At 36.4% G+C, this 13,090-nt stretch overlaps 1 protein-coding gene across 1 annotated transcript in view; it reads right to left on the reverse strand.

Moving 5' to 3' along the window:
- The window catches only part of LOC134539089 (transcription factor sox-3-like), a 29,646-nt gene extending 18,058 nt beyond the window's left edge, over positions 1 to 11,588 (reverse strand). Inside the window, exon 1 of the mRNA XM_063380820.1 lies at positions 11,316 to 11,588. Within this exon, the coding sequence (XP_063236890.1) occupies positions 11,316 to 11,578 (263 nt within the window). The 5' untranslated portion in view covers positions 11,579 to 11,588. The remainder of the gene's footprint in view (positions 1 to 11,315) is intronic.
- Between the last annotated feature and the right edge of the window lie 1,502 nt (positions 11,589 to 13,090).

Raw genomic sequence — 13,090 nt, forward strand, 5'->3', positions numbered from 1 at the left:
ACGCGCGCGGTTGGGCGGTAGGCTACCCCGCGCACTGATGAAGTCACACTGGGTTCCCGGGCCGTCTGTGCTTTTGTCCTGTCCCGTTACCGGAGACCGGAAAAATTCGCGATTTAAATTACCGGTAGGATATACTCAACGATCCTCTATATGCACGCGGGGAAATTACACCTGCTCATTGGCTTACTGACTCGCGACACCTGTTAACTGGGACGCTCGTGATTGGATACTTCTTTTGTTGAAGGTTTTCCCATTGGCCGAGTGTCATTCAGATAAACTGTGGCCCAATCACTGATGCGGTACAAAGGCAAACTTTTTTTTTTTTTATTCTAGACTACCACGAAATGAATCCGCGAATTTTTCCGGTCTCTACCCATTACACCCAGCAGTTAAAGTTATCTGTGAAACGTTCCCTGTAGGTAATAGCTTTCCAGTATTAACTGAGATCATTAATAAGCATAATAAAACAAAAACAAAGTAGCCTACAACAATTGAATATTCGTTCGCAGATTTTCACGGTGATGTAGCTTGTCTTCTGGGTTGTAGCCGCATCCTTGGCGAATTATTCACAATTGTGAATTATTCGCCAAGGACGCGGCTACAACCCAGAAGCCAAGCTACTTCAATTTAATATTCGATTAACTTTTTAATGCTTTAAAAAAATGTATGCTGGAATGACACATCAGTTAAAATATAAAATCATGCGCCAATTTTAGTAAGAAATACTCAGTATTTAACTGTAACAACAGTATAGTTATCAGCGAGCAGAACTTTGATGACTGGAATCCCTATTGGAGCTTTGTGATCCGGCCGGATATCGAAGTCCGGAGTTCAGTGTTCTGTTGTGAACAGCGTAAAAATACACTTGGAAAGATTTTTTTTTTCTGTGAAAGATAATAACTTTTTTTAAAGTTTGATTCACGGTATTATCTTTGAAAGATTTGTGCAATGGGAGTGCATGACTTGATGTAAGCTTTTGGACATACGCCATTACTAAGCAGCATTGCTTAGCGATGGGGTATGTCCATAAGCTTACATAAAGTCTTGATTCACGGTACAAGATTATTCATGTTCAAATTAAGTAAGGTATTTCAGCGACCGTGAATTTACGAACATATTAGCAAATTTTACGAGGATGCCTAATAATTTGTAACCAGTGGTCCTCATTCGCTCGAGGTGAACATTTGTACATTCTCGCTGCTGTTATCACAGTTGTCAGAGCGTTGATCGCGTTGAGAAAAAAGGAAAAAATATATATGTATATACGACTTAACAACTTGCAATGAATCAGTTTCTTTGTTTTATCTTATCCTATCGTATTCGCTTGAAAGGTTTTTTTTTCTGATGATAAATGTGGTATTTTCTTCAGGTACCACCGGTATCGCATGTCGAGGCAATGACGTCGTCCAGAGTGTAACGAAAAGTATCGTAACGAAAAAGTGTAACACTAGGAGCGTTACGTTAAGTGTAACAATCATGAAGAGAATGGTTGTAACTTCATTGCTATTTGGCGCCACGTTTCTTCCGTTCGCACCGTCTATTATATGTCGACACCGAGAAACTGAATGTAACGACCCCTACTGGCTGCGGATACGTCAATTGCTGGAGACCGGAAAAATTCGCGGGTTCAATGACCTCCAGGATAGACTCCAATATCCTCTACACACTCGGGCACATGCCAACTGTTCATTGGCTGCTGACTTGTGAGTCGTCTCGACCGAGTGTCTGTGATTCGACACTTCTATGAGTGAGGGTCTCTAATTGGCCCTCATTACTCCAGATTAACAGTGAACCAATGGCAGAAGCATCACTAAGGTATAATTATTTGAAATGTAGCATTTCACGAAATGAATCCGCGAATATTTGAGGTCTCTATCAATTGCACATTACACGCATCATTCTCAAGCGTCTTACTTCTAGGAAGTGAATTTTCAGGTTAACAGAAATTTTAAAACTCATAACTTACACATAACCGAGCAAAAACAAACACTAAAACCCCAAGAATTGCGATTAACTTGCTAAAAAAAAAAAACAGTACACTGTATTTTGTTTTTGTAAATTGAACAGAAAAAATATTCATATACAATTACAGATTTTTATAAATTTTTACATTTACATGACAACAACTGTTTAGCTACAAAAAAAAGTGTTCGCAGTAATACTGAGTTCGAATTCTTACCCGGGCATTGATGCTTTGTGTTGTCCCAGTACACTTGAAACAAATTTTTGTACTTTTTACAAGGAAAATCCTTGTAAACCCTATTGCCAACGATTTCACTTGTAAAACTACAAGGCAGAGCTTTGTAAAACTGCATATACCTACATGTAATAATCGATTATATTTTCCGTGTTTTTAAAAAATTATGCTAGACTGAAAGATTAATCAAATTATAAAATTATGCACCAATTTTCGTAATAATTGCTCAGTGTTATCTAGAAAAAATATTTTATAGATGTTAAAATAACCATAGTCATATATGGTACAAAGTTACACTATCTTTCTTGTAGTAGGCCTATTATAAACTATTTCTTGGCAACTGGTTTCCAAAGGAATCTTTTGTAAAAGTACAGAATTTTTTTTTGTGTAGAGTGTATAGAGGATGATCATCACAGCGTAAAGAATGTGTAACGCTCGTAGGGAAACCATAAGTACATCAATCAGGAGTGGGGCGTTCGATTGAGATGAGGGAGATAGCCTTAAGTGTGGGAGGCTCGATGACATGTTTGCATTATCACACAATTGAGTGTTGGTACACTTGCAAACTCGCATGCTTGCGCTCTCGCATATTCGCTCACTCGCATACTTCCTTACGCTCCCATTCATTCTTATAGCCTAACCCCATCTGTGAAGTTGTACTTTCCAACGCGCGTGGTTACATCTCTACTTTGTTTTTATTCCAGATATTAATTTTTTAAGTTATGACGTGACAGGTATGTGATAAATATTTATCTATTTAATATCAAATTTTTGTCAATATTTTAATTATATATTTCTTAACTTTGTCTATTTCCCTGGCTTTTGCTTGTGGTTCTTCGCATCAATTTCCATTAAAACTTTTCATTAGATACCAATAAATTGTTTTAGTATTTATTCCAGTTCGATTTGCGTGATTATGTTTCCTTGTTTTCATTGCCTGATATATTGTTAGGAAGTAGGTAAAACCAGTGGCGTAGCCAGGATTTGTGTATGGGGGGGGGGGGGTGTTTAGAAGCATGGCCCCTCCCCGTATTAAAGCGGGGGGTCCGGGGGTCCTCCCCCGGGAAAATTTTGATTTGAAGGTGTAAAATAGTGCTATTTTAGCAGTTTTCGGTACTTAAATTTAAATATTGTAATGGTAAAAATTTTATTAATTTTTAATATGAGATTTGTTTGAGTGATGAATAAGAAATTTAATTAAAGATTTGGTGCTAGGGGGGGGGGGGGGTTGAACCCCTAACCCCCCCCCCTGTCTACGCCCCCGGATAAAACAATTTCTATATCTGGATATCACAAAGATTTGCACGGTTTAAAAAATATATCCATTATTTTCACAAATTATGTTATGGCAGGCTATTCATATTAAGTAATATTTTGGCAGCCATGTTTAAAAAAACATATTTATTATAAAAATTATAAATAATATTTTGTTTTGTATTTTTAGTGTAATTTTTAGAGATTTTAAGGGAGAGTAAAAATTGTAGAATTAATAGAAACGAACCTGTATGTGAAGATCAGTCAGTCATCAAATGAACTCTCAAAATTGTCTATTCAATAAGCGAAACAATAAATTATTTTCATTTAACCAAAATCTATTTCTTTAGCTAACAAAGACTTGTTTAAGCCAAATGGATGTGAGATTTTTCTGTACCAATATATGGTTATGACTTAACTCCACTACTTGTATTGTTGTTTAACAAAATTTAATTTTCTATCGAAGTTTCAAGTGACTTTTAATGACTAAAGCAATATTAAATGCAATTGTATTTTTTGTAAATTTTTGAGAAACCATAACCCTTAATTAGTTCATATCTAGGTTATCAAATGTCTTACATAATTTTAAAAAAAACTGCTACTTACATAAAGACACAAAAATATTATATGTTTAGGCTTCTAAATTTTCGAAATGACCAATATAATACAGATATCGACATATTTCACAAAACAGATATTTAAGCAAATTATGCAAGTATTTTATTTACTGATCAGTGAATTTTTGCTTTATAGCAATGCATAACACTAGTTATCATAATATTTTCTTAAGTTAGTAATTTACAAATTGTAAAAAAATAATGTATATGTCATTTTATTCACTAAGAAACCCTCTTGGGCTCCCTATCAGTAAAATTACAACAGGGAGTTTTTTTTTTCACCAGTTAGATAAGGCTTTCGAGAAAACGCTGTAAGACCACTAGATTTGTTTTCTGTGATGATTCAACGGCTGTACTCGTAAGAACAATCACATTGCAAGTATTAGGCCTATTAATTTTGAATTTACAAACATCTATAATAACAAAATATGTTTCACCTTTATTTTTACAAAAAAATAATTTTATCATTAATGATCGTTCAGCATACGCCTTAGTCTAATCCCGGAGGTAGTAGAGTGTTTTTTTGCAAACATCCCACATACACACATATTAATTGGGGATATCATAATCATTATTTTTCTAAGTTTCTAATTTTATATTGGTACGTTTCACAATTTTCTTTGGCAACAAGCTACCTGAAAAATCTTTACATCTGTATAGGTTGATAATAAATAAACGTTCTACAATGTAAAGTATCGCTGTAGTAAAAATTAATAATGACAACTCCTTATGTATATGTAGTCACCGATACCTAGACCTAGCTATTATAAAATGGGACTTGATTAGTTAAATCTTCAGACATGTGGCATGAAATGTATAACTTGCAATTCAGTACATCGTAAAATTAACAAGTACATATTAACTATTTTTCTAATAGTTGCTAAGAAATTTTTTTAAGCTATTTTCCATACTAATTTGTGTAAAATTAGGGCAAACATGATTTTTTTCTAAAACGTGCATTGTAGAACTAAATGTTTATAAACTAAATATGTTCTGGGACTCCAGCTCTACTAAATTCACTTCTTTTTATCGCAACTAGCAGGCGACCAGTTTATGATAAGTGCGTTTTTCTGTAATGGGTTAAAACCATTTCTTGACTCACCAAATCATTATCCGATTTGCCAATATTGGTATTTAACTTTAGTTCTTTAAAGTTTGAGAATTATTATAAAATCTCTTACTGCTCTATAAAACTTCTTTTTTTCAGCGAAAATTTTGTTTAAATAATAATTTGATCATGATAACAAAGATTAAATTAATTGTTAACAAGGTATTTATATTTTTGGACAATATGCCTGTATTTCTTTGAGCTACAATAATTTGGTTTGTAATAAAAATATAGCAATAGTATCACGCTTTGTTATTAATAAAAATTGTTTTACTGTTTAAATGAAAATGCAAGCTTTCTTTTACTAAGTATACATATGCAAATGAAGAATTGATTTACAGCAGCATAACTTGGCAGTATATCTCATAAACAAAGGTCTTGTTGTGACGAGCAGAACAGTCTTATATTGCGTGAAATAAGTTAAAAAAATATTATGTCAATATTCTTACACCCCTTCATGATTTATGAATGACAGCACAATAATGATGTACGCTAAGTGGCATGTTAGTGACAGCATCATTTTGCTGTCACTAATAAATGGTTTCGTTGATAATGAATAATTGTAAAATATTTAGTGGCGCTCGAAAAAATTTCCCCTTCCTTGTTCGCGTGAAATTATTAGCCTACTTGTTTCGAAGCTTCTTTGTCACTGTGTATATATATTAAAATTATAATAATTTTAGGTGTAGTTTTTTATGTAGCAAAGTAATAATAACATGTAGATTTAGATGTATTCACATATGCATTGTAAGGTTAATAGTTTAATCATATTCCAAATAGGTTATAAAACAAATGTAAACAACAATAGACTACTTTATGAAACTACTTGTGGGGTTGGTTTTATAGCACCTTAAAATAGTCTGCCGAAGATATTTAAGCCATGACTTGGCCGAGTTGTCTATTAAGTGCCTAAATGATGGATTATAACAGGGCTTAACAGTCGTTCCCGGTAGAGAAGGGCATGGGTTCGAGCCCTTGTTTCCACGAACAAATCAAGTAAGATTCAGTAAGCTACTGTGTAAGCAAGTCACCATACATTATGGTGGATTAGGCCCCACCATCTTGGATTTTTTCCATATTTTTGCTATAATTATAGCCTACTTATTTTTAAAATATCTGTCCAACTTTTTGAAATGTAAAGGCATAAATCACAACTCCCAGACATTTGATACCTTTTTGAAATTACATATTTACTAACAAGCTCTAGACTGTAAGCACCGCGAGGAAAAAACTTAGGTATTATTCTCGCTCGCGACTATAACTATCATGTAAACTGTGCTAGTTCACAGTTTATGAAATTTTGACTTAAACAAGTAGCCGAAGCTAAGTCCTGTTCCATATCAAAAAAAGCTCGGAAGCTTTATTGCAAGCTGTATCAAAATAATATTTTAAATCGCAAATTGGCAATCTTAATCGCATGGGAGAAACATCTTCTGAAATAAAAACAAAATGTTTTATCCTCTCCCGATGTGAAAAAAACACCTTTTCGGACCAACTTAAGCTTGTAGGTACTCCACGTTTATAAGTACTATATTTTTAAGGAATCAGTATACTTAGACCAAAACCTAATTTTCTTATATTACAGCGACCTACGTTTCTTAAATTTGGTCTGCCTTGAGACAGAACTAAACCGAATTTCATTATCGTTCTGCTACATATATAAATAGGCCTACTAGTAGTACTTAGCTGCTAGGGTACTACGTTAACTACTATAGTCATAAAATGTGAATTTTTAATTTGGCACGATAATAGGTAATGTATTTGAAACAAATATTTTATGACATAAAATACCTATTGCATTACAAAAGTAGCCTTAACCTATTAATTATTCTAGCCTTAAAATAACAATAAACTACAGGAAATAATAGTTAATTTTCATAGCGTTGATATTTTGCAAAGTAGCTACGTTACATAAAAATGGTAGGCAATGCTTAGCTATTAATATATATATATTTTTTTAATTGAAGAAAATATTTAAAAAAAAGTTTCCATCGAGCCTGTGTACTGAATACCTATAAATCAATTTTATTATTTACAGCCTAGGTAGGTACCCTTGTCATTTAGGCTCACAGCTCCATGGTAATAATATTTTTTAGAGGCCTGTTAGAAAAATATTTTTAAAAGCGACACAAATTTATTTGAAGCCATGTAACATATTCCCGCCACGATTGGTGTGAAATTAATTTTGAATTAGTCGAAAAACTAAACGATTAGCTGTTTTCAATAAGACTTACTATGGAACTTAGGCATACTTTATTAAGTTTGTTTGATCAATTATTCAATTTTAAAATAGGTAAAAATTTAATATAATATTTTATAGTTTTATTAGAGTTCTCATTGTTGTTATTTTTATTTTTGTAAGTCATGCACTTTTTAAATATCTCTTGGTTGCAGTCCGACAAGGAAACCCACTCTACGTGTACTACACTGTAAACCTTTTTATGCACTTTTATGAAGACAGTCCTTTGGAATTCGGTTGCCAACGATATCATTTGTAAAAATTCAAGACAGAGCTTTGTACCATTTGCATTATTACAAAACTCTGCCTTGCGGGTTTTACACGTGATATCGTTAACTGAGTTCCCAAGGATTTTCCTTGTGAAAGTACAAAAACAAAACATTTTACAGTGTATAACGCTGTCGCGTGGTTTATTATCTCTGCGACATTCGAAAATGGGAAATAAATATGGCCTACTAGTGAATTATTTTTCGTGTAAAAACTATTTTTGAGATAAAAAAATTGAAACAAAATATAACACATTTATAAAGTTACATAGATATGTTAAAAGTGAAATTAGTATGCTGAATTATTTTAAAATTAAAATTTATTTGCGAATTTATAAACTTTCAATTTTATTCCGAATAGACTATACCTATAAATATTTAACGTACCTACATTCAACATATTTTTCAGAAAAGAAGCATGAATTTTTTGCATTGAAAATGTCAACTGCACTGAGAGCCTAAAACCCAAAAGTGCATTCGCATGCGAAGCTTTACATCGAACAGTTGGAAAAATTCCAAAGCAGGCGACAAATTCCAAGGTGGAGACATTTCCTGCTCATTGAATAATTTTTGCATGCAACTTTGGTAACTTAATTTTAAGATTTTAATTCAAAATTAAAATCTCGTTATGACATGAGAAGGAAGGAAGGGAGCGAATGGCATACGTAATTACCCGTGTGAAATAAAGAGTAAACTATTAACTTAAATTGGTAATTCAACGACATCTTAACTGATTGATTTCAAAGTAACTGTCACGATATGCCTTATCCAGGCAGTTTTATAAACGGTTACATTCTAATTTTTTTTTTAAGTGAAACCTCGAGAAAATTTTAATAATGAATTAATATATATATATTTCTTCCTAGCTACGTTTACATTCAGTTTTATATTTAATTAAATACATTGCAGTTTAACATTTAAAAATTGAGACCATAGGTGTAGGCTAATCAAAAATGATTAATTTTTTTATCACACGGAAAATAATACGTGGATGTCACCCTACTCCACTAGGCACCAGAGCCTACCAGCGAAACTGTTTGATTAGTTCGTAAGGAGTTGTACACTTACCTATACGAAAACAACTGTATCACTACAAAATAGTGTTCGCAGTAATACTGGGTTCGGATTCTTACCCGACCATTTATGCTTTGTGTTGTCCCAGTACCTCCATTAGTTAAAATTAGTTATACATATATTATTTATATATATTATATATTAGTTTTATATATATATATATTCCCTGAATAACTTTGCAGTTTTAACTACTCACATTAATAAACACTAAAAAACAAAATAAAGTCAAATTATTGACTATTCGAATATCTTTACCGTGGTTTTTAAAAAAAATTGTGCTTGAATGAAACATCAATTAAAATATAAAAGTTTTCACCAATTATCGTATTATCTCAAAAAACGTATTTCATATATGCAAAAATAACCATAGCCATGTGTTGTAAAAAGTTACAAGATATATTCCTTAGCAAATGATTTCCAAATAAATCTTTTGTAAAAATACAGAAAAACTTTTTTTTCCGTACTTGCGTTTGAACACTTTTTAAAGTTTGATATTGGAAACTAAATTTGGACTTATAAGTAGGGGCATGCACATTTCGCCAAAAGATTTCGAGACTAGCTGAAAGTTAAAACACTGTAGCATCGTCAGTGTTTCGTGATTGGGTGAGTTTCTATCAGGTACATGTTCAGTGTTACAACACCAATCACAGAATTCAAACGCGTGCTGAGTGGTTCGTTGAAATAAGCCAACGACTTTCCTCGCATACGGCCGCCAATCACAAGGAAGAAACCGCTGATGCGGGTATACCTTGTTGCAGCCTAATAGGAGTTCAGATTTTTTTTTTTCGCGAAAAATGCCTGCCCCTACTTATAAACCTTTACAAGAAAAAAACTATTCTCAAAAATTTAAGCTTTCCAGTTAGTTGGCAGGTTCTGATGGTGCGATGATATTATGGCGGTCGTAACGAACATTGTGTGTATTTAAACTTGTCGACGGAAGTGTGGGAGGGATAACTGATAACGCCATGCTTATTTTAGGTGGAATAAAAAATCTGAACGCTCACCAGAGTGCAATAAAGAGGCCTGGAAAATTCGTGCAATTATGTCGCGATAGGTTAGAATCCAAATACATTTGCCTTTTTTGAAGTTTCAGGAATTGGGTCGCACATTTTATCTGAAGGATTCTGAACCAATGAAAAAAAACCTTCAACAAAAGAAGTATCGAATCACGAGCATCCCAGTTAACAGGTGTCACGAGTCAGCAGCTAATGGAGCAGGTTTGAATTTGCCCAAGGGCATAGAGTATCATGGAGTCTATCCTTCAGGTCAGTGAAATAGTGGATTGGTAGAGACCGGGAAAATTCGCGATTTCAATGACCTGTAGGATATACTCCATGATCCTCTATGCACGTGGGAAAATTACTTTTGCTCATTGGCTACTGACTCGTGACACCTGTTAACTGGGATGCTCGTGATTCGATACTTCTTTTGTTTAAATTTTTTCATTGGCCGAGTGTCATTCAGATAAACTGTGGCCCAATCACTGATGCAGTAAAAAGGCAAACGTATTTTGATTCTAGCCTATCACGAAATGAATTTTTCAGGTCTCTAATTATACCAAAAGTATGTTACGTAATATCTCCATTTCTGTTGTTTATTGTGAATATAAAAAACGTTATAAATTTCCAGTGGTTTTCATTACACGTTCCACTGCATTACTTTGTGATTGCCGCATTGACGAGTGAGTTAGTGGAATTACTTCCAGTCTTTCCAAATTCCAGACTTAACAAATTCCGCTGGTGAATTGGATACCTCGAACAGGACAACCACGAAACACAGACGATGCCACAGTGTTTTAACTCACACCTCGTCCCCGCACTGGTAGTCTGTGATCCGTGTGCCAACTCTCAGCTAGTCTCTAAACCAGTTTGCGGGAAATAGAAAAAATTCGCAGCCGTAACCGTTGAGAGTTGAAGTTTCCTTCGACTCCAGAGCAGACCCCTGGCCATGCTCGTGCACTGAGAAAAAGGGTTTGTTCGAATCAAACAAATATTTTTTTATATATGGCGAAACAAATATTTGCTTGGTGGAACAAAATATTTTCTTAGCTTAACCAAACTCGGTAAGAAACAAAAATGATTTGTTACGGCTAACCAAATATACATTTGTGTTGACAATATAATTTTTTCTATTTTGGGTCGACAGAATCTTTCCTACTACAAAACATTCGTTTGAATTAACAAAATATATTCATTTCACCATAAATATATTGTTAGAGACCGAAAAAATTCGCGATTTCAATTACCTGTAGAATTACATCTGCTCATTGGCTTACTGACTCGTGACACCTGTCAACTGGGACGCCAGTGAATCGATACTTCTTTTGTTGAAGGTTTTTTTTTTCATTGGCCGAGTGTCATTCAGAAAAAAAAAACTGTGGCCCAATCACTGATGCGGTAAAAAAAAAAGGCACACGTATTTTGATTCCAGCCTATCGGAAAATGAATCCGCGAATTTTTTTCAGGTCTCTATACATATGTATTGTTGAGGCGAACAAACCTTCCTCCCAGCGTGGTCGGACGGGTAAGGGCTCGGCAGGGGGGGGGGGGGGGGAGCTCACCTGAGTCTCTTGGCCTCGTCGATGAACGGCCGCTTCTCCGACTCAGTCAGCAGCTTCCACTCGGCGCCCAGCCTCTTGGAGATCTCCGAGTTGTGCATCTTGGGGTTCTCCTGCGCCATCTTGCGCCGCTGGCCGCGCGACCACACCATGAAGGCGTTCATCGGCCGCTTGATGTGCTCCTGGTGGTGCGGGCCCCCTTTGCCCGCGGAGGCGCTCATCGCCGGGACGTGCGACGGCGGCGGCGACGACGACGACGGTACCATGGGGCGCCCCTGAGCGCCTGCTGTCCCGCCGGCGCGCGGAGTGACTCTGCGGGCCGTCTTCGGCCGCGTCTTGTGTCCGCCCGGCTCAGTGGTGGAGGAGGGAGGGCGACAAAAACAACCGAGGAAGAACACAACCCGAGGAGACCCGGCGGTTGTGTTTGGGCACGAGTCTCGCTTCCCCCCATCCCTCCCGCGCATCCACCCACCACGGGAGAAGGAGCGTTCAAAACGGAGGGAAAACATTTATCCTTCTTTATTTTCCGTCCCCCTCGACTTCCCCTGCGCCAGAATCTTCGGCCGAGGGAAAGGGCCAATGGCGTGACGCGTATCTCCCTCCCCACCACGCGCCAGGGGGAAGGAAGGGAGAAGGCGCGCATTGGCGGCGGTGCCAAAGGAGGGGGGAAAGTGAGGGGGGGTGGAGGTGAAATGGCGCGCGATCGCAGCGCAACAGGTGGCGGCGGGCGGCACTGGAGCGCCGAACCTTCAAAGAGCGCACTCAGAAACCGAGCTGGCGACCCGCGCTACACTCACTCAGGAACACTCAACGGCCTGTCACTCTTCTGCATGGTTAAAAACCCCGCATGTTTAGAGCGTATAGGGCTTGCCCTGAGACGCACTTAGAGTCTTTCTTCCCTACCTAGACCCCTCCCTTACACACTTAGTTTTAACTTAGGTTAGGAAAAAAAAACTGTCACTCTCCGGGCCCGAGCGCAGAGAGAATTGTGAAGTCCATGCCGAATGCCACTGGAACCGCGAAATTTTCCAGGCCCTAGTCATAACTTAGAATTCTCAAAATAAAAAAATAAAAAATATCCAAGCAGCTTTGCTTCTGGATTGTAGCCGTGTCCTTGGCGAAAGAATTCACCGACGTTTCGGTCGACATTGCAGTCGCCATCATCAGGGAGGAGTTACCTACTGTAGGTAATAGTAGTAGGTAACTGCTCCCTGATGATTGCAACTAAAATGTCGACCGAAACGTAGCCGTGTCCTTGGCAAATAATTCACCGACAACTCAGAAGCCAAGCTACTACAGACAATGGCCGTGAAAGCCTGCGAACATTATTTAAAAAAATCCACCTAACTTAGAACTGTCCTAAGTCACAACGCTCATAACTTATAAAAGCTGAGCCACGTAACTTATAACTATCACAAAGCTATAACCACGAAATTTAGAACAGGAATAACGTAGAAAATTATATCTGGCGTGTTTCTAAGTTGTTTATATCTAAGTCTTGTGTTTCTAAGTAAGTTAGGACAGCGCTCCATTCCAATCACTCGGTACTTCTGGGTTCTTGTTAATGATATCACGAAAAATTCCCTTCGTTATTTAGCAACAAGCTAAAATGTGACCAATATATATTTTAAGTGAGCTCCACTAGCAGAGGCACGAGAATTACATGAAATTAATTTTGGTAGCAAATTAGACTTTAAATACGTTTAGGAACCAACACCTGATTTGTTTTAAAGTTTGGTCCACAGTAAATCGGGAACCAATTATTTTCCAGATTTGTT

This window comes from Bacillus rossius, chromosome 14 (assembly GCF_032445375.1).
Source record: "Bacillus rossius redtenbacheri isolate Brsri chromosome 14, Brsri_v3, whole genome shotgun sequence".
NCBI lineage: Eukaryota > Metazoa > Arthropoda > Insecta > Phasmatodea > Bacillidae > Bacillus > Bacillus rossius.